This window comes from Stegostoma tigrinum, chromosome 14, assembly GCF_030684315.1.
Source record: "Stegostoma tigrinum isolate sSteTig4 chromosome 14, sSteTig4.hap1, whole genome shotgun sequence".
Lineage (NCBI taxonomy): Eukaryota > Metazoa > Chordata > Chondrichthyes > Orectolobiformes > Stegostomatidae > Stegostoma > Stegostoma tigrinum.
In genome coordinates, this window is record NC_081367.1 from 53426053 (window position 1) to 53450496 (window position 24444).

The following is a 24444-nucleotide window of genomic DNA, read 5'->3' on the forward strand; positions in this document are numbered from 1 at the left end:
CAGGGGAGGGGTTGCCTGTCATCGCTAACTCAGAGCTCGTGACTCCGCAATCTCAGCTTGCAACTCCATTTGAATTTCTGACTTTCATTTTGGGAAGCCCTGATAAGGCCTACAGTCAGTATATCACTCTTATGTACGTAGCAATCTATTCTAGTTGCTGAATCTGTCAGTTTCAAAAGAGTTTCAATTAATGCTGACACAAACATTACAATGCAAATACATTTCACCTTTAAATAATCAGGTAGATTTTAGAGCCTGAGATAATGGGAACTGTAGATGCTGGAGAATCCGAGATAACAAAGTGTGGAGCTGGATGAACACAGCAGGCCTAGCACATCTTAGGAGCACAAAAGCTGACGTTTTTCTGATGAAGGGTCTAGGCCCGAAATGTGAGCTTTTGTGCTCCTAAGATGCTGCTTGGCCTGCTGTATTCATCCAGCTCCACAGATTTTAGAGCCTGTTGTCTTTACTTGTTATTCACATTTCAAAACTCATTGGTAGATGATGGTTTTTAATAAATGCTGGAAGCTTTGCAAATGGAGGGCAAATTCTGAGATTCCAGGCTCCATCTATTCTTCACACTCTGCAGCTATGCCCTGATGTGAGGTGGAATTCTATTGGAACATTTATTCTGTTTAATGCCATAATGTACAAGTTAGCCCCTGGCTGAATCAGCTCGCTTTAAATGCTTCTAGTGTACCTTTGTATTCATCCTGGAAAATTCGATTAGTTTATGGAGAATGCAGGAAAAGTGAATGACATTAAACCAGAACCCATGTCGACCTTTTAGCACAGGCATGAAATATCAGCCGACTTCCTTCTGCACTGAAATCTCTCCGTTTCCTTTGACACAATCTATGTGGCAGGAAAGAAATATCTTCATGGCAGGAAATTTAAAAGGTACAATTTCCTCCCATGTGAAAACTGTTGAGAACTGGTCTCGGAGCTTTTGTTTTCTCTTGAGCTAATATTTAAGTTTGAAGGCAGTGTAGGTGAAAGTATGCAGTGATACATTGACAATATTCTTAGGGGTTGTGGTTGATGAAGGATTGGATAAGCAAATGGAAGGCAATGACGATACAGGGGCAGGAGACAGCTTGATGTTCCCAATGGATGACGGTGAGGCATCCAGTTAATGAAAAGAATTTCTTGTTCCTTCTTCTTTGTGCCCACGACAAGATATCAGCAACTTTTGCAGCACAATATTGGATAAAAACTTCATGTTTTGAGTTAATTGGCAATACCGATCCTAAAGAAAGATGCCTAAGGCTTTGTACCGTGGATTCTAACTTGGGAACTCTGATAAGACCCTTTTCATTTTACTTTCGCATGTGCTGTATTGACTGGCAATCTGTCAAGATTTTAACATTTAATCGCAAGGTATTTTGGTGTTTGAAGCATTTTGTTCCCACCTAGTAACAAGGCTGGACGTTCTTACAGAATTTCATAGGTCATCCAGATCAATTCAAGTGTCAGTGAACAGTAATTCAAGAGTTAGAGTCCCATTTAGTCAATGAGGGAGAGCTGTGATGTAACCCCATATTGGATGGAGATATTCAAAGTAGAAGGTTATCCCTTTTGGGCTGCTGGTCAATCAGGTACACAGAAACAGGCAAATGAGGCTCCAGGTGTAAACATTACTGATGTTAGCATTAGCCGTCATGAGGAACTGAGAAATTGATGGAAGATCATTGGTTCCTGGAGACAGTTAGGGCTGCGAGGAAGTCTTGGAAGCAGGTGATATTTCAGTGCAGCTGAAAGTGGAGTTGAAAGAAAACACCAGCAGGAGTTGCTTTGAGCAGCTGAGAAACATTGATGATCAGAGCAGCCCAGATGCTTTGTGAAGCCCGCTCTCGATGAAGAGATGGAATTGTGGCAGTGAGGAGGTGCTCCTGCAACAACATGAACTCAGGGGTTTGTAATCCCAGTAAAAGGGCTGCAACTGCAGACAGGTGAGCAGCCTTTGAGGCAGTCCATGACTGAACAACTTCTGATGGAGATGATTCAATCTTTAATAGTGAAGATTTAGAATCCCTTCCAAAGGAGGCAAGGCCTTGCCCATGGACACTTGGATTCAAGTTCCAACTGCTCCAGAGTTGTGTGATGCTCTCTTTGTGTACGGGTTGATTGAAAATACCTCAAAGTATTTCTGGTGGTTCTTGACACTTTAACTAGAGTTTCTCAAGCTGCAGTGTGTCTTAATCATGATTTTTTTTCCCAACCATATCATAAAGACAACAGAGGGCTAGTTGCAAAATATGATTATTCTTGAATCATGGATGAAATAGAAAGTCATGTGATTCACAGAGCATCATCTGTGAACAGACTAGGGCAAAAGCAAGGGAACTGCACTGAATAATAACGTGCTGGAGAAGCCACCAAGTCTTTGACCTCACAGGTCCATTATACTGGCACCCTAAAACAAAGCAACTGAACAGCAAACCAGCTAAATGGCCACAATGCATTTTACAAACCATTCCACGTGTACCAGTCATTTGCTAGAACATTGGTGTAACTGAGTGTTGGCATCACTGATATCAAATTCCAATGTTTAACAATGCAAAAAGAAAGTTGAAGGAACTTTGTCTTTATTGAATTGTGTAGATGCATTTTAGTCTGTGAGGAGCAAGTTGGCTCTGTATTGCAGATATGTGGAGCAAGAACATGGGAGTGAAAATATTTCACTGTTATGGTCAGATAGTTTGGTCAGAAAACTTTTCAGTCAGAATGCTGTGTCACATGCAGGAGCTAAGCGTCTGTATCGTATTTCAAGACAGAAATTTACAGCTTTTAATGCAATTGCCTTGAATGGTGCTAATAGTAAAATATGCCTTTCATTTCATAATTATGAATGTTTTTAAAGGCTTTGTAGATATACTGTTTTAATTTCAACATTCTGTCAATTTTGCAACCTCAGAACTCCAATAGTGCATCACCATGCTAAGTTCTATTTACCACATCAGTAATTCCTATGACCTCACTGATTGAGATAGCTAATGTCGTGCAGAATTTATGCATAGCTTTCTGCACCTATTAAGAGCTAGTTGGAGATCGTTCAATCTTACTTCTCTGAGGAGTTATGCAGCTAGCTGAATCAGGAGACCATCAAGGCAAAAAATTCTGAGCTGGATAAGAAATCAAATTTAAAAGATTGAAAGGCCAAACAGTGAACAGGGTGCTACCCAAAATTAAATTCAAGGTGCGAGATTTTCATTTATTTTTAAACTGCACACCTGAAATGGAATCTCCCTTCACTGAAAACAAAAACTGTATGGTCACACAAGTTTCATTTGCCATGCTTTAACCTGCTTTTAGTCTTTGGCTAACAAAATGAAGCCTTGAGTCAGAATAAGGGGCAAATTGTTCAAGACTGAATTGTGGAGAAATTTCTTCACCAAAGGGTTGTGGAACGCCAAGATTCATTTCTCAAGAGTTTGTGGATTCTCTATCATTTAAGGCTGAGGTGGATAAATTTTTGGTCTCTCAGGGAATCTGGAGAGACAGGCGAGAAAGTCGAATTGAAGCCAAAGATCAGCTGTGGTATTTTTGAAAGGAAGAGCAGGGTGCATGGTTTACTCTTGCTGTTTGTTTTTTATGTCCATATGTTGTATAAGCCACTGATATATTTAATTCTTGACAGACTCCTCAAGCTGTAGCTCCAGGTAAATCCACAGAGTAGTGTTCACCAGTGCAAATCAGAAATTAACTGGAAGATAGTGGAAGATACAGATTGTTACCATAAAGGTGGAGGTGAACAGAGTTTCTGAAATTGACATTGGGTTGAAATATTCCATTGTTTGGCAAAAGATGGGAAAATTCAGCCAGTGTCAATTTCAGTGAGTTTCATGAGAATTGCCTTCTATAACCCTGGTATTTTTCTTCTGCAGTTCTCCACTGCTCAGCTCATTAGCTATTCATCCTGTTGACTGCTAGAGGAGACTAGGGCACCAGGCAAAGCTTGAAGAATGAAAGCCAGCTTGGTTGATGCAATGTCTACTGGGCGGTGGGGGGTGGGGGGGGACACAAAACAATCCTGCAAGAAGGCTCCTTTTCCTGTCTGCAAGGGTAACTGCCTCCATCTTCTGTCTGCTACCTCACTCACATTAGCTCAGCTACTACACCCAGCTCCCACCAGGGGTCATACTCCTACTTCACTCACAGTTGTGTGAGAGTTGCTCTCTTGCATCCCATCTTCCCAAACTACTAATATTTCATGAGATACTAGGAACTTCAGATGCTGGAGAATCTGAGATACCAAGGTGTAGAGCTGGATGAACACGGCAGGCCAAACAGCATCAGAGGAGCAGGGAAGCTGATGTTTCAGGCCTAGACCCTTCTTCTGAAAATGAAGAAAATGAATGAAATTTTCTGAAGAAGGGTCTAGACCCAAAACGTCAGCTTTCTGGCTCCTCTGATGCTGCTTAACCTGCCATATTCCTCCAGCTCTACACCTTGTTATCTCTACTAATGTTTCCTCCTTTTTTTACATTCACTTGGAACATTTTACTAGTTTTCCTGACTGGAGGTGGGCCAACCCCCATCTCTGCAGTCTCCTGATGGACTTACCAGTAAACTTCAGACTGGTTACACTTAATCCCCTTTGGCTGACCATGGTTCAATCCCAGATCTTGATCACTGCAAGCAGTCGACTGACCATAGCCTACCACTTGGACTGAGATTGGATGGTGCCATTTGACTAACTGTAGTGGCCCGCCTGACTGGACTAAAATGCCCCCCCTTAAATGTGGTTAAAGCATATGCAGTATGTTTGCTATGCACACTGCAAGCACATGTCCAGTTTTTGACCGCTTTCTGGCATTATGCACACTCTCTCTTGCAAAGTAAAATGCCAAAGCATTGAGCTGAACTGACTGCTGAGGATTAAATACAAAGATATGTGGAGGGTGATTTTAAAGAGTGGGTGTGAGACAGCAATCGTTCAAGGTGTAGTGCAAGTGTTATCTGTTGAGATAGGAATTTTAGGAAGAAGTTGAAGAGAAAGGAGTTTGTGTGACATCAAGATGTGTCGATTAGAGAACAATACAGGAGAATGCTGGAGGTCGATGAGGACGGGGGGGAGGTGTGTCTGCAGGGTTGTGGGAGGGTAGAAAGTGATGGATGCCAGGTGAGTGTTACAGGAAACTCTCACTTTACCAGGCTGAATCTAGGTCCTCAGAATCCTATATAACAAAGTGTGGAGCTGGATGAACACAGCAGGCCAAGCAGCATCTCAGGAGCACAAAAGCTGATGTTTCGGACCTAGACCCAAACGTCAGCTTTTGTGCTCCTGAGATGCTGCTTGGCCTGCTGTGTTCATCCAGCTTCACACTTTGTTATCTTGGATTCTCCAGCATCTGCAGTTCCCATCATCTCAGAATCCTATTGGCTGCTGGCAAACTCTTCACCTTAGACCTACACCTTCCTGATTGGCGTTTACCTTCCATCGACAGGGAAAAATGACTTCTTCCCAAACCTGCACAGCATCAATTATCACCTTGAAAGATGAGCCTGTGAACCAGGGGCTAACCTTTCCATGTCTTCCCTCTGTACCACTTTCTTACTTTTTTACATTGCTACAAGTACTGGTGCCAGTATGAATGCTGCTTGGAGTGCCTTCAAATAGAGATGGTTCATTTTTGGTTTAGAGGCATCATCTTGCCTAATCTCCCTGTTCAGCCAGAAAACCAGAAGGAGCATCTAATGATTAGTTTTCTCTAAGCAAGAGCAGCATCAAAGCACTGGTTGTGTTTCTGACCCCAAAATTCTCCCTCCTTTTATTACAACAATTACACTCTCTCCATAACCACACAATAGACAGATCCATTGATTACAGTGTCAAAGCAGCTTATCCAAAGCACTTGGAGCAATAGCTAACTTTTCCAATTAAAACAAGCTCTGATAGCCTGCCATACCACATTCTTTCCCCCCAATTTGTTGACCATTTTTTTCAGTTGTTTTCAATCATAAAAGTGCAGTTTGAAAACCATGTGTGAGTGCTGTCAATTCCAACTCACAGCAGCTGTTGAAATTGTGGTTCACTCTTACTGAATCATGATGAAACCATATACTTCATGTAGTGTAAATGTGGCATTGATGTAATTAATTTCTCTCCCACTCTATCCTTTTCTGTAACACATGGTTTTTATCTTTTTCCTTGTACCCCATTACGGACCCATGTATAAAAATGGCAGCAAGTTTTGCCGGCACTTTCCCTTGTGTATTAATGCTTTTCAACCAACAGGCCACCAGGAAAATGCATGGAATAATCAACGCAACCCACACATGTGAGAGGTTGGGATTTGTGTCAGGATGCAAAAGGATTGTAAACACACATGGGAATTTCCTGCTGAACATTGCAAGCCTGTCAATGTACCACCCGGTCTCCAGCAACAACGAGATTTCAGGCCAGTCCCAAGAGACGAAAAGTTGGCATATTAGCAACAATGCTACCCAGTCATTCCTGTGTAATGTTCATTAACCCATGCCATCTGAGGTTCACTTAAGATTTTTCATCTATGTCCTTGACTGTGCTTCGCAGGTTTATAACAATAATTTTAAAAAAAACAAAAGAATTGGAAGGATTATGGAAACTTTTCAAGGGAGTTAATTTGGCTGTGAAAGATGGGCTGCCACCCTTTGCATTTTTGGTCCTTTCTGGGACTGGGACTTGTACAGCAATAAAAATTTGTTAGGGCACATCTTTGTTATAAATATCAATTGCTCGGCAAAAATCAGAAGTAACTTTTACACTTTTGTGTAAAAAAAGCAATCTTTCTTTCAACCTCCCAGGGGATTGACTCTTGTTTTTGTAACCATGAGAACTGAAATGTGAGGGAAATGTAGAAGCTCCTTTGCAGACCCTAAGGAAGCGTGTCCATGCACAGAAACACATATTGTAATAACAGAGCTTTAGCACTGTCACTAAAAAAAAGTGTTGACTCAGCCAGCTGGAACCTGTTTGTGTGGTTGGATCTGATGTGATTAGTGAGCTTCAAGGCATTGCAGAAAGGCTGTTAGAGCAGTACAACAAGATGCAGAGGGCACGAGTAACTAAACAGCTGACAGTCACCGTGACTATCTGTACAAATGCAAGAGGCAAGTGCCCCCAAAGGAAAGACTGCAAGGGGAATGCACTTTGTCTTGGATCTGTATAAAATTCAGGTCCATGATCTATCTGGCAGTGACTAGAAGTAATGAGCCAACACACAGACAGCCGCTGGGCTCTTCAAAAACATTTTGGTTTTGATGTTTCTATGTGCTTAAATCAGAAACCTAAACACATGAATCTTTTTAAAATTATGCTGTTGAACACAAAAACTTTTCTTGAGCCTGAAGATACTATCATCTGTCAGTTTTTGATAATTGTCTTGCTGCTTTCTTGACCTGTTATACATTTGTGCAACCATCACATCCTCACCCTCCATTACCCACTCGCCACGCCATATCATTTCTTCAATTCATTTATAAAGCCTAAAATGCCCAAGGTGATTTTCTGCATTTGCAAAGATTTTGGTTTAATATCATTCGATATGTAGTTAGATTTTCAAAAAAAATAGTTCATTATTGATGCGAATTGATGTTACTAAATTAGAAATCAGATTTTTCTCCAATGAGTTGAGGAAAGGTTTGGCACTAGATATTTGCTTGGGGCAGCAGTACAAACTAACCAGCATTGCGTTAGTCTCCACTGTTGTATACAGGACCTGATATTTAATTGCATTGACAGCAATAGATACTGTGTATCAGAAACTATGTGTAATGTGCTGCTGATCTGGTAACTTAGCCATTGTTTCACAAATTTGCACATCTATGTTGCTCCTTTGTCTATGGGATCTCACATTAGACATGCCTATGTATCCCAGTTAATTGAGGAGTAAACAGAAGAAAAATACATTCCCTATTTATCTCTGATGGGACCCTTCATTGGTTGTTCATGTCAACGTATATCAGAATCTCCTCATTTATCATGTTTTCCTGTTGTTAGCTTGAGAGTGGTGATGTTTATTCTGAGTTGGTAGATATTTCACTACTGTGCTGTCTATCCTTAGCTACCACCCAAATTTGAAATCTTCCTTCTTCTGTAAAAAATTATGTAATCTGTATTCTTGGAAAAGGAATATTCATGACATTAATGCTAGGGATTATTCTGATTTTGTGGCAAAATACCTTTCATAATAAAATTGACTTATAATCCCAGACTTTTGATATGGAATGCATAGGCTTTTTACTGGTGCTAATTTTGATTTCAGCACTATGGTATACTTAAGAGTTGTAATTTGCAGATGATTGGTGTTATGTGTCTGGCTGAAGCCTAATGCCCAATACATTTTTATAATCCTCAATTTATGAATTATCAATAGGCTGGCAGACAACGGTACAAACTCAACAGCACTGACCAAAGCTCATGGTAAAAATTTGGTTAGAGATCATTTATTCAGTCCTGTCTCAGAAAAACTGTAACAGAGAACAGATTTGTCAGTGGGAGAATCGCTCCTTAAAGAAGCATCAAAGTTAGTAAAGTGGAATAAATATTTAAGGGATGACTACCTAAGTCTTCAACAACTTGGGCAATTAGTAATCCCAGGGGAGTGAAACATCTAAGTGCTCATAACGTCCCCAACCTTGAAATGCACTTACGTATCCTGAGTGTTTGCAGCTGGCAGCAGAGTATTTCCTTAGTCTATTACATACCACTGCACCAACATCCACCTCATAGTCTTGTGTTTTACTTTAATTTCAGGTGACTGGATTTAATTTATTACATTTATATTTTTAGTGAAGTTTTGTGATCATCAAGATGAATGGTACCATGTTATAGCAATAGCTTCATAAGTTATTTCTATGGTTTTGGTGCTCAGCGCAAATTTATATCTTCTAGATCGTTAACAGTACAATAAAATGCACTTGGAAATTTCACAGATCATTGAAGAGCTTACTTTTGTTTTACATCAGAAGATAGCATTTAACAAAAAAATCTCTGACTGTAACACTATGACATTTTCAGCTTTTACCCAATACGCCTTGGTTTCAATGCTAACTCCTGAAGAGTTAAGATTATTTCTGTGTTCTGAAACTTGGAATGAAGTATCTAGAAAAAAAAAGACTGAATTTTGTAACATTGGTTGAGATCAAGGTTTGCGTGCAAATGTGGAAGAAGGCATTCATAGAATCCCTACAGTGTGGAAGTAGGCCATTTGGCTCATCAAGTTCACACCAAGCATCCAAACAGCATCCCACATAGACCTGTTTCCCTACCCTATCCCTGTAACCCTGCATTTTCCCTGCCCCCAATTTACACATTCCTGAACCCTATGGGTAATTTAGCATGGCCGATCCACCTAACCTGCACATCGTTAGACTGTAGGAGGAAACCAGAGCATCCAGCAGAAAGCCATGCAGATGCGGGGAGATCATGAAGCCTCCACACAGACAGTCGCCCATGATTGGAATTGACCTCAGGTCCTTGGCACCGTGAGGCAACAGTGCTATCCACTAAGCCACTGTGCCTTGCACCTGCCTTACACAACTCCACAGATATTTCTGTGAGCCATTAAAATAGTAAATTAAGTGAGGCTCCAGGGGAATGTCTACCTGGGACACCCATAAGGTTATGTGGCAATGGCAGACATGTTTAATTATAGAGTCTGCTATATATAGATAGTGTCTTGGAAGAATGACTTCGCATTCCAAAACTTAACCTGAAAGATGTGCTGCTGCTGGCCACACAAGTTTTGAGAAAAAAAATACTTAGGCAGAATGATTGTGAGCATATTTGATGAAATTACACCATGGTGCCATCAGTCAAAGACATGTTCACCTTTTGGATGTGTACATAATAAATTTACAATGTAACGTTATGATTAGGGTGTATTGATAGACCCCTCCAACCCCAATTATAATCTCTTCCAATCTCTTCTATCAGGCAGAAGATACAAAGGCTTAAACACATGTACCAACAGATTCAAGAACAGCTTCATCCCCACTATTATTACACTTTTGAATGGAACTCTCAAATTTCAAATTTAACCTTGATCTCACTCTTTGTGCACCTTCTCTGCAGCCATAACATTGTATAGCTCGCTCTGTTCTACTACCCTCATGCACTTTGTATGGTATAATCTGTCTGCACAGCATACAAAACAAAGCTTTTCACTGCACCAAGTACATGTGACAATAACAAATCAAGTCAAATCAGTACGCCCGATACTCAGTAAAGGCTGTGCTGACACTTGTTCAGTGAAATTAGTGAACACAATTGAATAAATGACACACAGTAGTGGTCAGGAATATGGGGTCTCTTGGCTATCAGCTTTACCTATATGTAGCCAACGATTGTAGATACTTGGGATGTGGACTAAGGACAGTGTAAAAGTATCACTCCCTCTCTCCCTCTCGCTCTCTCTGCCTCTCTCTCTCCCCTGCTCTCTCCCTCACTCTCTTCCTCTCTTCCACCACTGCGCTAACCCCCCCCCCAACTAATTAACTTTACGTGAGATGGTAATTACTGAAACACCATTGTAAAATGATCAACAATGGACTAATTTGAAAATGCCAGTCTATTTCCAGCACATGTTCAATTCAAACACGATTTTTATTTTTATCAAAGTCATTTATAATCACTGAATCATTCTTTTTACTCCTTCTGACAGATGTGAATGAATGTGCCACAGAAAATGGAGGTTGTCAAGACCAGTGCTGCAATACCATTGGCAGCTATTATTGTAAATGCCCGACTGGGCAGAGATTAGCGACTAATGGGAAATTTTGTGAAGGTAAGTTGTATGAATCATAAGTAAGGTAGAGACCAGGGAGAGGGTATGATAATTCGCAGACATTAACCTAACATCCTGAACATTCCCTGTAACCATGCTTAAGAAGAATTTCAATAACTTAATCTCAATATTGATGATATTTACTTGGTGATTCTGGAAAGTGGGCACAACTATCATAAAACCATTCTCCCTCTACATATTAGGGTCTAGTTCAAATATTAGAGCTTTATTAATCATCCCAAAACACACGCACACACACACACTGAAATTGGTAACAAAGTGTGAAGCTGGATGAACACAGCAGGCCAAGCAGCATCTCAGGAGCACAATGTATTCATCCAGCTCCACACTTTGTTATCTTGGATTCTCCAGCATCTGCAGTTCCCATTATCACTGAAATTGGTGACAGTGTTTGAATATTGTTGACAAAAGACAGAAACTTTTAAAGCTTTTCATCCTGGTCTCGTCAGGATTGTGCTTAAGATGTATGGTTTATTATTATTTGGCAACTCACATTTTACAGTGTGATAATAATTTACAGCTTTAAATGTAAAGACTGTCTATTTTTGTTTTACTGTATTTTTGATGGTGAACTGAAATGGGAATAGACTGATTTAAAAAGCAAGCATTGCTGCATTTTTTTAAAAGGCAAATTATCTGAGTCTCAATGTAAGTACTGTTTGCATTGCTGTTTGTTCAGGCAGTGGGGAGGTTCTAGTTTCACACATATTGGAGCCAAGAGTTCATGAATGAAGATTTGGCCAGCAGCAAGTAGCTGATTGATCTGGCAAATTGACCAGTTGTCAATTACAAAAGCCTTCTGCCTGCCAACAGCTATGTAATTAGTTCCCAGGTAACTGAACAGCGTGAGTGTGTGAAGGTTTAGTGAAAAGCCACTAGACTTCTGGGAAGGAAAGAGCTGTCTTTCTCTTTGAAGTAAAAACTCGTCCAGCCTGAATAATGCTGATTTATCTCCCTTCATCGGTTGATGTAATCTATGGCTCTTGACCTATAAGACAGAAACTTTGTAAGTGTGAACTAGTTGCCTTGTGCCTCATATAAACAAGTGGAAGTATTTTCAGAAGGAAGGTTGAGGAGCAACTGGATCTGAGAAACCGAACGACCATCTCAGTCATCTCTGTGTAGGGAGACCATTGAACTACCTTGTCAGTCTTTCACTCTGCTCATGACAGCTGTGCTTTATGTGACTGTCAGTATATGTGTGAAAGGGAGTCTTATAAGGGGATTAACAAACAGAATTATATGTCCTGATTCATAATTTCTAATAAGTAGTAATTATTGTTAAGTACAGAGAGCCGAGTTCGATTTAAATGAAAGGAAATTTCAGTGTCTTTGTATACTTTTATAAAATTGTTAACTTTTCTGATGACCCTGGGAATAGCTGGGCTTGAGTTCCAGCATACTATGCTGTTGAGGCATACTGTGGGAGATTAGTTTATATTTCCCTATTATGAAGAGGGAAAGGATAGTTTCAGTTTTATCTTTCAGTTCTGTGAGTTGTATTTGCACTAGTTACTTGGTCAATTGTTAATCTCAAATCAGAGTCACAGCTTTGGTTATCAAAAATATAAAGGGATATCTGGCATTCACAGAACAGTGATCCAAAATTGTACCACTCCTTGCAAGTAGAGTGCTTCCTGATTTTACTCTTGAAAGGCGGCACGGTGGCTCAGTGGTTAGCACTGCAGCCTCACAGCACCTGGGACCCGGGTTCGATTCTACGCTCGGGCGACTGTCTGTGTGGAGTTTGCACATTCTCCCCGTGTCTGCATGGGTTTCCTCTGGGTGCTCCTGTTTCCTCCCGTAGTCCAAAGATGTGCAGGCTAGGTGGATTGGTCATGCTAAATTGCCTGTAGCGCTCAGGGGTGTGTGGGCTATAGGGGGATGGGTCTGGGCGGGATGCTTCAAGGGGCAGTGTCGACTTGTTGGGCCGAAGGGCCTGTTTCCACACTAGAGGGAATCTAATCTTAATTGTAGGTCTTGTCCCTTTGTCCTAACTTTATCAACCACCAGCAATAGTTCCTATGGCCAGAATTTTCCTGTACCTTTTCTACTGGGACATGAGCAAGGGTGAATATCTCACCCTCAAAACTAGTGAAGCAGGTTGCCTGAAGCTGCCATCCAGAAATCAGAAGTATTTATGTCAGAATGTGTCCCTGCAGTGAGCTATTCCTCTGGAGATCCAATAATGAGAACTGCTTTTTTCTCCTCACAGGGTGTGGGTCATGGAGAGATGGATCCATGATGCTTAGAGGCAAGGACAGATGTAAGATTTCAAAGACCATCCTTTTAACTAGTATTCCACCAAAATTGCTTTCCTAGTCAGGAGACCAGTTATCTTTGTGACCAACTGGAGAATCAGGTCATTGGGGAAGTGGTGAATTTACACTCAAATGTGGCCGTTAATTGAAAGCATAGGTTTAAGGCGAGAGGGGGAAAAGCTTTAAAAGGAACCTGAGGGGCAATCTTTTCACACACAATGGTGGTGCATATATGGAACAAGCTGCCACAGGGAGTGGTAGAAGCAAGTACAATTACAATATTTAAAAAGACATTTGGACAAGTACATGGATAGGAAAGGTTTAAAGGGATATGGCCCAAATGCAGGCAAATAAGACTCATTTAGGGAAGGAAATCTGGTTGGCATGGGTGAGTTGGGCTGAAGGGCCTGTTTCTGCGCTGTATACCTCTATGTCTCTATGACTGTGTGGGGACAAGAATCTACTGAGAGAATGTTTAGAAAAGCAAAATTGCTTTAAAACTATTTACTACCTTCAGAAATCTGAATCTGAAGAATGACAGGTCTTGCTTGTATCAAGAACAGTCCACCTTAATCAGCTGATCTTGTTGGTGACTGCAATCAAATAAAGAAAATGCTGGAGAATTTCAGCAGGTCTGGCAGCATATGTAGAGAGAGACTGTTGTGTCACCCAAGGCTCTAGTTAATGCCCATCCTGACAAGATCAGATTGCTGCGGGGTAGCTGGTATTAAAAAGGACATATTCCTTGCTCACTCTTCATATGATATAGTGATTGGAATGAGAGCCAGGTGGATCTCATTGAGTATGAGATTCCTGATTTGGTTATCAACCTGGCTGGCATATAAACAGGGGATTCAGAGCTTCTCTTCACTCTAGGTACTGGCTCTGAGCTGGCTGGTCAGAGCCCATGTACTGTGTATGTGTAAGTAAGGGGTGACTTGGTAACAGGATACTACCCTTTGTGCAGTTATTCCATATGGCGAAGTAAGAAACGCTGCCATCCAAAATAATCCACCCATAGTGGCTTCCTAAAAGGCTCATTTGGAGTTGATTTATATTTGTGAATGTATACAGGCAAGATAGGGTTATGCTGTTGTATCATTTGATCTGTGTGAATGATCTGTTGTTGAGGCGCTATTTATCATTACAGCTGCAGTTCATAAATTATATACAACCTGAGTAAAATAAAAAGCCTCTAACTTGCAGCTTGCCCCTGCACCAGCAATTCATTCCACACATTGTTTGTTGCATGAGGCTCTCTTAAATAGCTGACAACTGAGCTTCAGGATGTGTTTCACTGGTCCTGAGAGTACGGAGAGCGGAGAAGTGTCAGTTTCAGTTTTTGGCTCAATCAGATTTCATCGGTGAATAAACTATTAAACAGTCATTGAGTATTCTGGTTTAGCTGTTACATGCAGATTATTCAGCAACATCTTCCCAAAGGAACCAAATTATTTCCAACTGGCCTACATTTACTATTGATTTTCAAAACATTCAGTGCCAGGTATTTTGATCACAAAGGTTACAAATATCAGGAATAAGACTTGAAAGGAGCTTGGATATGAAATTCATGATTCAGGAAAGAGACAGCACGTATCATTGCCTACATGCTGAGGAAAATCCAAGTGACAGGTTCCAACAAGGAAAACTGAAATGCCCTGGTGATTTTTGAAACCCACTGTAATATTACCTAGATTTGAACTGGACGGAGTATAAAAAAAAATTACAAACAAAAAAAAATGAAAGAATAGTGGATGCTGTAAATCAGAAACAAAAACAAAGTTGCTGGAAAAACTCAGCAGGCATGGCAGCATCTGTGAAGGTAAAAACAGAATTAACATTCCGGGTCTAGTGACCCATCCTCAGAACTAGGGGTTCTTTGTTGTGAAATTTCACAATGAGCAACAAAATGAGCTGTCACCAACTCTGGAGACAGAATTCACATCAGGAGACCTTTATTTTCATTCGTTCCTGGAACAAGAGTAATGCTGGCTGGGCCTACAGTTTTTGTTGACCCTTAATTGCCATTGAGAAAGTGGCGCTGAGCCGCTTACTCGTATTGCAGCATACCACGTGCCATTTGTAGGGCAATTCCAAGATTGTGACCTGGGGCCAGAAATTTACTGGGGGAACTGGAAGCCAACTTGCTCTTCGAAAACCTGACTTACAGCCATAATATGCCGTGACTGGGCTAGATTGTTAACAGTGGCTAATTCATTCAGGAGTAAGTTCCACCTTTGGCATCTACTATCACATCTAACTGGCTTGCAGTGCCAAAGCCCGGTAAAATACACTGCCAGTACTGCAGGAAGAGGGCCAATGATGTATGTGGCTGGCCTGAGAAGGTTAGGCCCAGCGTTTCACAATGAGAAGGAATACTAGAGTCGAGGGACAGGGTAGAAAGGAATTAGAGGCTCAGATTTTATCAGGCAAGCAAGGATGGAAGGGTTGGTGTAATACCTTGGGAAGCCCAACTGGAAAGGAGCATCATTTATTGTTGAATGCCAAAATAGAGCCATTACTTTGTGGTGTATGTAGGCTGGTCCCAGCCCCGGACAGACAGTTTTGCAGACCCATTCCCAAGTCTGCTTTATATCTTTTATTGATGTTATTAAACACCTCTGGAATAAGTGGGACATGAACAATGGCCTCCTGGTTCAGAAGGAGGGACACTATTGCTGCAGCACAAGACCCCTCCCAGGTGTGATATTATTTTCTTCTTCATTGGTTGCTGTTAGGCTAACTTTTTTTTGATTGAAATTTCACAATTTGTCACAGTTGGATTTGGACTCCTGTCTCCAGAATATTAATCTGGATTACTGTTTTAATGACATTACCACTATGCCACAGACCACTCCCCTTCCTGCGTGGACATTTAAAACCAGCCAGCCCATTCCCATACAAATGCGTGCACATTTATTGTGTGGTTTGATGCTACCCTTTGAGCTTATGTTTGAGAGAGCTTGGTTGAAGAAAATGCAAAGTCACAAACTCTCTTTAGCCTTGGACTTCAAGTATAACTATTAGACATCAGTACTAAGTACTCCTGTATATGGGAATCATAGGAATACCAGGCTGTGACATGAGTTAATGGCTAATCTGTCATCTTTGTGTATTCCTGTCCATGTAGATTTTCACAGTCTGTTGATGTGCTTCCAGAGATTGCAACATTTAGTGTGTTCCAACTCGGCCTATGCTGCTCTGTGTACATTCCATATTGCAGCTGCATGACATCATCACAAGTTGCCCCAGGGTCCTGAATGCCATACACAAAGCCCACCAGCCATATTGTAATGTGTGCAGTGAATTGAATCGAATTGAATTGAATGATTTATTGTCACTTATTCAATGTAAAATTACAGTGAAAAGTGTGTACCTTCACCATACATACATGGTGCTGTTCACATTAACTTAGAATAAGAGAGTCCAACTTTCCTTTCCACTGCTGCAGCACATTCAGGGCTTTCCAGCCCTCACCAAGCATCCATCAGAGTCTTGCTCCAGGCCTCACTGTGCCATGCCGCTGCCAGTGTCCCACTGTGAGTCACAATACATAAGTTGCACTGGTGTAAAATTTCAGTTTCCCTAGCAAAACTTGTTTTTAATCTATATTTTTGCTCTTAGCTCTTTACTATGACAATGTCAACTGGAAGTAGCAGAGGTGGTAGAGGCAGGCACGATAGCATCATTTCAGATGTGTCTAGACAGATACATGAATGGGCAGGGAGCAGAGGGATAAAGATCTTTGGAAAATAGGTGACAGGTTTAGACAGAGGATCTGGATCAGTGCAGGCTTGGTGGGCCGAAGGGCCTGTTCCTGTGCTGCAATTTTCTTTGTTCTTTGTTCCTTTGTTCTTTTATTAAGCTCAGTTCACTATTTATTTACATACGGTGGATGAATTGCTAATCATTGGCATCTGCTCACCCTCTATTACAGGGAGTGGTTGGAAAGTGCTGGGCTGGCCACTGAACTTATTTTACATGACTCCTCGCTGCTGAAACCAGACCTGGCAGGGGACTTTGATTTCCAATCCTTCTATCTCTTGTCTGTTTGCTTGACCTGCTGAGCATTTCTAGCATTTGTTATATTTTAATTTTGAACCATACTATTTTGGAACTAGTCCCCAAACATTAGTGAGGAGGTCTTTAAAGGGTCAAAAGGAATAGGTGATCCTTGATCGTACCCAATGCCTTGATCAGTGCTGCAAGGTCAGTTTTGTCCTATTCTTATTCTGTCTTTGTGTATTGTTTTGGTAGAACTGAGTGAATTGTGAGGGCAGTTCACGGAGCGATGAAGAGTCTAGAGTCACATATAGTTCAGACTGTATAAGGACGGCAGATTTCATTCCTTAAAGGACGGTAATGAACCAGATGGGCCTGAACAAAGGTTTGGTATTGTCGTGTGTGTGAATGTATAAGACAATATTGAGTTATTATTGAGAATTGCCTTATATTCTAGCAGCAGAGTTTTATGGTTCCCATTGGTGGGGTTGCAGGTAGTGCATGAGGGAGTATATTAAACTCCTCTCCTGCCAACCCCAACCTGCTTTTGATTTACACAGAATTGTGGGTAAGGCCTAGAGTGGTTTTCAACTCATACTAATTGAGGCTGGTAAATAGCTCGTAAAAGCTGACTCCCTGTGGACTCAATTTTCCTGTCATCAGGAGGAACTCAAAGACAAGTTGGTGGTGGGGCGGTGAGGCAGGGATGTGGGGAGTGATGGATGGCTACTCGGCACATCACCTTGCTTAGACCTTAAGTGATCTGGAAAAGGGATATGCCTCTATCCCTGGCTCACTTTCCATGTCAGTTGCACCCTCCTGCCAAGGTCTGCTTCCAGCTCCATAAGTGCTCTTTCTATGCTACATCTGAACACTTTCAGCCCTTCCAAAGCCCATCTCTATTGTGGTGCTCCCCTTTCATTCCCACCACTGGACCCTAACACTGACTACTATCCTGGCTATGGGACTGAAAATACAGGGCCTGCTCGTAGACCTAGTCATGGCTGCTGCATCCTGTAATGATGCTGCTAGGGACCTAAATAGGTCAGCAGCTGCGTGAGGTAGACCTTCTTGCCGAATAAGGGGGAAGGCACACATCTAGCTGTGGAGCAGTTTGACATTAACAGGGATGCAAAAAAAACACCTATTATATTCTGTTTCAGGTTTATTCTTTTGATTGAAAGTCTCACACTGGGTGCATGCAAAGTGCAACATTCAGGGGGATTTTACTAATGCTCCCCTGCCCCTCTCCCCATGTGGAAACTGGGCATGAGGGTGTTTAAACTGTGCCAGAGGAATGGAGCCGTTGATTTCCCTTCCCAATCCCATCAGCTGTAATTTTACAATGCAGGTGGAAAAGAACTGTTCATCTTTGAATTTGCTGATTGGCTTCTAATGATGTCATGAAGGCCCGTGTGCAATATTAGCCCTGGACCTGAACAGTAAAACAGTGCTGTCTTTCTAAGGTCAGTCATCCCAGGGCTAGAAGTGGCCTAGACGTTTTGGTTTACTTATGGGCAGCCATAGGAAACCGCAGGGTCCCATCTCCCAGGCATCTTTCGCACTCTCCCAACTACAGACCTTCAGATGTCTTCCCTCATCAAACAGCCTAATTTTGGGGAGTGGATGATTCCACATAAGCCTGAGGATGGCCGGCTTCTCCTAATCCTCAAGCAACTGCTCCTCACTGAGGACAGTATCCAGGTTTTCTTTGACAAGTGCCAGGCAATGACCATCTTCAAAAAGACAGAATCTAACCATTGCCCCTTGACATTCAGTGATGTTACCATCACTGAATCTTCCACTATCCATACCCGGGGGCATTCAAAGCCTGAACTGGATTAGTCATATGCAAGATAACAAAGTGTGAAGCTGGATAAACACAGCAGGCCAAGCAGCATCTCAGGAACACAAAAGCTGACGTTTCGGGCCTAGACCCTTCATCCCATTATCACTAGTCATATGCATCCTGTGGCTACAAGCGCAGATCAGAGGCTAGGAATCTTGCAGCAATTAATTCACTTCCCAGAGAATTGCCTTACTATTCTTCAAAGTCTTGTCATAACATTTTATAAGACCAGCTGAGGAGTCGGCGGGGTCACTGCTTAATGCCTCATTCACAGGATGGCACCTTTAACATTGCGGCAATGCCTCATTATATCGTTGTAGAGTCAGCGCAGACTATACACTCAAGACTGTGGGATGGATTTTGAATTTGCAGAGAAAAAGTAGTCTGCTGCTTAGATATCCCTATATCTTTTTAATAAATCTTCTTTAACATGAAGAAGATTTATCCATTTGTAAAGTAGCTCCTTTGTGATTCACTATTATAGTCTCCCTAATGCACCTATTCACAAAAGTTCTGCACCGGGGAGAAAGGAAGATGAATTCTGACCTTGGCATAGTGACAGTTCTGATTCTCCAAAGCAAAATGAATAAAATAAAACTCTGCAGAAAGTTGAAGTGCTGCTCTCTTTTGTCGCTTTGTACAATATTTGCAACCTCATGATGACACCATTGGGAAAAGCTGTCCACAGAATAGTTGATTCCCCATGTGACCTTTTTCTGTACTGTAATGTTTTATCAATTAAGGAGCCATTTGGAATTCATGAATTATTGCTACACTGATGTCAGGGATGCTACATGTATTCTTAGTGCCCTGAGCTAATGAGGGGATAAATCAGCCTGGTTTCTGCTTCACATCACTGTCTAGTGATTCCCAATAGAAACAGAGCACAGGATCAGATTTAGATAGCTTGACCTGCTTTGGCTGATATCCATATTTGCAAAATGTAAAATTACCTTTCATGTAAAGAATGTTTCAGGGGGGCAGTTCTTGTTAACCTGCACTGGTGTGTGTCAGTGTTTTTGCTGGTGGAGGAAACAAATGCACACAATGGCAAACATCCTCACAAATATTTCAGAGACTTTGGGAAGGTATGGTTGACATTGCTGTTAGTGTGAGAAAGTGATAGGCAGACAGAGTGACCTTCATTCAGTACACTACTACTTCAGTAGATGAGTTGTGTCATTTTATTTGATTTTCTAAGCAGTAAAAGCACCAAATCTTTTCCTGACCATCCAGGCTTTGCTTTGATAATGATAGTTTCCTTTTCCATTTTGTTTGTATAAAGCTGAGTAGAAAGCTCTTTGGAGCTTCTGTCCCTACAGTCCCAAACTTAACTGAAGGCTGAAGTTATCAGCTTCCAGGGTTTGATACTCTGAGCACCTTGCCATTTCTGGTTGGAATTGCTTTTCCTTTGCATTTTGGCCTTTACTCTTTCTACAGCTGTCAAATGGGTTTAATTGTTTGCAACTTGAGTTGTTACTGAATTTATTGTTCATTTCCTCACTCAAGTGAGTCACAATACCATAAGTTGCACTGGTGTAAAATTTCAGTGTCCCCAGCAAAACTTGTTTTTAATCCATATTTTTGCTCTTAGCTCTTTACTGTGCCAATGTCAACTGGAAGTAGCTATTAGAGATAATGGGAACTGCAGATGCTGGAGAATCCAAGATAACAAAATGTGGAGCTGGATGAACACAGCAGGCCAAGCAGCATCTCAGGAGCACAAAAGCTGACGTTTCGGGCCTAGACCCTTCATCAGAGAGGGAGGGTCTAGGCCTGAAACGTCAGCTTTTGTGCTCCTGAGATGCTGCTTGGCCTGCTGTGCTCATCCAGCTCCACACTTTGTTATCTTGGAAGTAGCCATTACTCTTTTTACTGTGATGCTGTAGAATTGTGTGCCAGTAAGCCTAAAATATAAAATAGATTCTCTGACAGCACGTTCTATGCTGCAACTGCTTTCACATGTACCTAACTGTAATAATCTGTTTAGCCCCCTACCTCGGATGTGGTACCCATTCTTCACAGTATTGGTGTTGGGAGGTAATGTTGTGGCTGTACAGGGCATCAGTTAGGCCACTTCTGGAATACTGTGTTCAATTTTGGTCTTCCTGCTATAGGAGAGATTTTGTGAAACTTGAAAGGTGAAGAAAAGATTTCCTAGAATGTTGCAGGGATGCAGGGTTTGAGTTATAGGGAGAGGTTGAATAGGCTGAGACTTTTCTCCCTGGAGAATCCGAGGGTGAGAGGTAACCTTGATCGAGGCTTATAAAGTCATGGGGGTCATAAATAGAGTAAATAGACAAAGTCTCAGGGATAACCTTTTTCACACAGAGGGTTAGTGTGTGTATGGAATGAGTTGCCAGAGGAAGTGATGGAGGCTGGTACAATCATTACATTTAAAGGCATTTGGATGGGTATATAAATAGGAAGGGTTTAGAAGGTTATGAGCCAAATGCTGGCAAATGGGTGCAGATGAACACTTAAATCTGTATCTATTACATCAAAGAGAGATCTTATCAGATGCAATAAGCTTCTTAGATGGTTTAAGCTGAATTCTTTAATGGAAGCCAATTCTTTTCGAGTACTCTAGTATGGCAAGGACATTTTAAATAGGGATGACTGCACTTTGGAATGGCAGATTTATACTGTGCCCAGCACAGCTTGAAGGAATATTTTACCTTAGATCATACTGTGGGGGGTATCATTCCCAGACAGTGGGGAAAGCTGTTGAATTCTTCCAAGACCTCTGGGTAGCAGCTTAGTGATGCCAAGAACAATGTGAATACAGCTACCATCCAATGTTTCCCTTCTCAGATCAGCCAGAGCATCTCAATTTAGGAGGAAACTTTTGACCATTCTTGGCACAGACTACAGACGAATCACCAGGAATGGTTACCAATTATTTAGTTAATGGTGTGTTTTACATTTAATGTAGCAGTCTTTTTTTCCCCTCAAAATATTATTATGCTCTGTTTTGCCCAAGCCTGAATATTTACTTCTCTATTGCTATGCAGACATTGATGAATGCTCTGTGGTCAATGGAGGCTGCCAACAAAGTTGTGTCAATACCCAAGGGTCCTTTTACTGTGAATGCGAGTATGGGTACAAGATCCACGCAGATGGTCGCACATGCATCAGTAAGTTTATACACAGATGTATGGTAAGCATGTATTATGTGACCTGCTGTCCTCTTTTCTATAAATCTCAGCAATCACTTTGAATATTTCTCCCTCTATTCATGCAGTTTCAGAGCCCAGTGAATCTAATGGCCTCTTTGCTATGCATTAACATCTTGAGAAAGTGCAGTTCAAAGAAAATGATTTCCGTTTTGCTTTCACCCTGACCCTCTTTTGTAAGAAGAAAATGATTTAAAATTTATTAGTTGAGATTTATTCACAGTGTTATAATTTTAGATAAATTCAATATTTCGCATTAAAATTGCTTATGAGGCAAGATATGATATAAAGGGCACTTTATAAGCACATATCTAAGCAGTGTCACGTTTAATCAGAGAATGCTTCACTGGGATGCTTAGCTGGAATTTCTTCGAACTATCTTTTTGTATATTGAAATCGGATTAGCTGACAACCAGTACTCGGGCACTATTGCCTTTCTGAATAATTCTTTTGTGCAACCATGATAGTAGCACTGATACTTTAAATTATTTTGATATGCTTGGATGCAATCCACCCAGACCCAAAGGTATTTCTTTCCTGTCATGAGTTTTGCCAGTTTATTGATCATCAGCCCACAACTCACTTCTATCTGGAATGTCTATACGTTTTTTTTGGATCTTCTTGTTATGAACCAACCAAACTTCCTCAAAATACATCAAGAAAATAGTCTAGACCTTAACTTTTTCTTATTTTAAAGCTGAGTTTAGGGCATTACATTCCAGATGCAGTTTGATTGGTCAAACTATGGCCTTTAAGTAAAACACATTTTATAATTACACTACAGTTAAAATACAAACAAAATAAAAACAAAAATAGAAGAATTAGCTTATCTGTAACTGTATTGAAATGCTTAACAAGATCATATAGATTATCTACTACTAATTAACAGTTCCAGTATAGTAACGTCTGATAAACGCACCCCTAGCAAAGGTAAGTTCGGTAAAACAAATAATTTCATATGCAATTCTAGCAGCAGAAAGAGAACCCCAGCTTTTAGCTGTAACACAGAGGGGAATGAGAGCTTCCACATTCAGCTTCAGGATCCCAGCAATTTCAGAAAGCTGAAACTAAAAATCCCTGCCTCTGTGGGAGCCTGACCCACCCATTAATGTTGCTTCTATAGTTCCAACTTGAAAAGAAAAGTCTGAAAGGCCTCAGAAGCTGTTGATTAATGGCTTTGAGCACACTGCTCGGTACCTACATCTCAACCTTTCTTTATGAAAAAGAATCAAGACATTGTATAACTGTGAAAACCATAGTATCATCACATTTTATAGTCTTGACTGGCATGTTAGATTTCTTGGAAACCATTTAATAGTTCTTCAATTTTTATAGAATTTTCTGTGAATTTATGACGTGTATCCCTTAGTGGCACTACCTGTATCCCTTTTTAGTTATTTACTATTTATTAATTCTTAATTTAACATTGTAGTTTACAGTTGCTTCCTTTTTAAAAGTATTCATTTTTAAAACTACCCCTTGGCCATTCTGTCCTTAGCTGACAATATACTTGATGTATTTCTTATTCTTTAATTTTGGTTTTGCCCTTATTTCCTTATTTATTCATGGTGTGCCAGTTGGGTTATCACTGAGTTGGTACCAAATGAACAATACTGTGCATGATGTCCCTCTTGAATCCTATGCCCAAAGGAATGTCTTTGGTGATTATTCACCGAACCGCGAACACGTCAAGATAGAAAGTTGAGGCGGCAGGCTTCAAGTCAATCTCAATCTGCGCAAGGATCGAACCCAATGATGTTGCCATTAATCTGATAGACTGTAGCCAGCAGGTCAACTGACCTAACCCATTCCCTGTGAACATATTATCCAACCTATGGAGCTGCAAATATCTAACAGCAGAATATAGTGTTCAATTCAGCCCTGCATCAGCCTCCAAACCTTAAAGCTACACATGACATTGTCAAATGGATGTCTGCCCATCTAAACATCTCACCCATTTTATCCCCTGTCTTTATTTGAATTCTACTGTCATGGTGAATTAATCTAGACAGGATTTCTCTAGTACTAGAATAGGCCCCCAGGCTGATAATATTTTAATATTAATAACAAAAATGTAGTTTTACATAGCAACTTTTAATGCAGTAACCACAGTGCTTCACAGAGTAACATCGGACAAAATTTAATACCAAAGTGCATAAAAAGAAGCTTTGCAAACAAATGATCAAGAGCTTTGTCCACAATAGGTAGGATTTAAGAATGAAAGGGAGGAGTCAGATAGAGCAGATTTGAGGAGAGATTTCAGATGGACTGTAAGAAGTGAGGCTCTAAACATCCAATGGCATTGTGCCACTTGTGGGGAGAAATATATTAGCCATGTTTTAGACTTCAGAAATAGAAAATTA

The 24444-nt window shown here is 40.9% G+C and overlaps 1 protein-coding gene across 5 annotated transcripts in view; it reads left to right on the forward strand.

Annotated features, from left to right (window-relative positions):
- The window catches only part of LOC125457479 (multiple epidermal growth factor-like domains protein 6), a 299945-nt gene that overhangs the window by 184717 nt on the left and 90784 nt on the right, over nt 1-24444 (forward strand). For 3 of the 5 annotated variants that reach the window (XM_048541696.2, XM_048541697.2, XM_048541698.2), the window contains exons 5-6: nt 10650-10772; nt 21920-22042. In XM_048541696.2, the coding sequence (XP_048397653.1) occupies nt 10650-10772; nt 21920-22042 (246 nt within the window). The remainder of the gene's footprint in view (nt 1-10649; nt 10773-21919; nt 22043-24444) is intronic. The other 2 variants (XM_048541699.2, XM_048541700.2) reach the window with 1 other exon arrangement.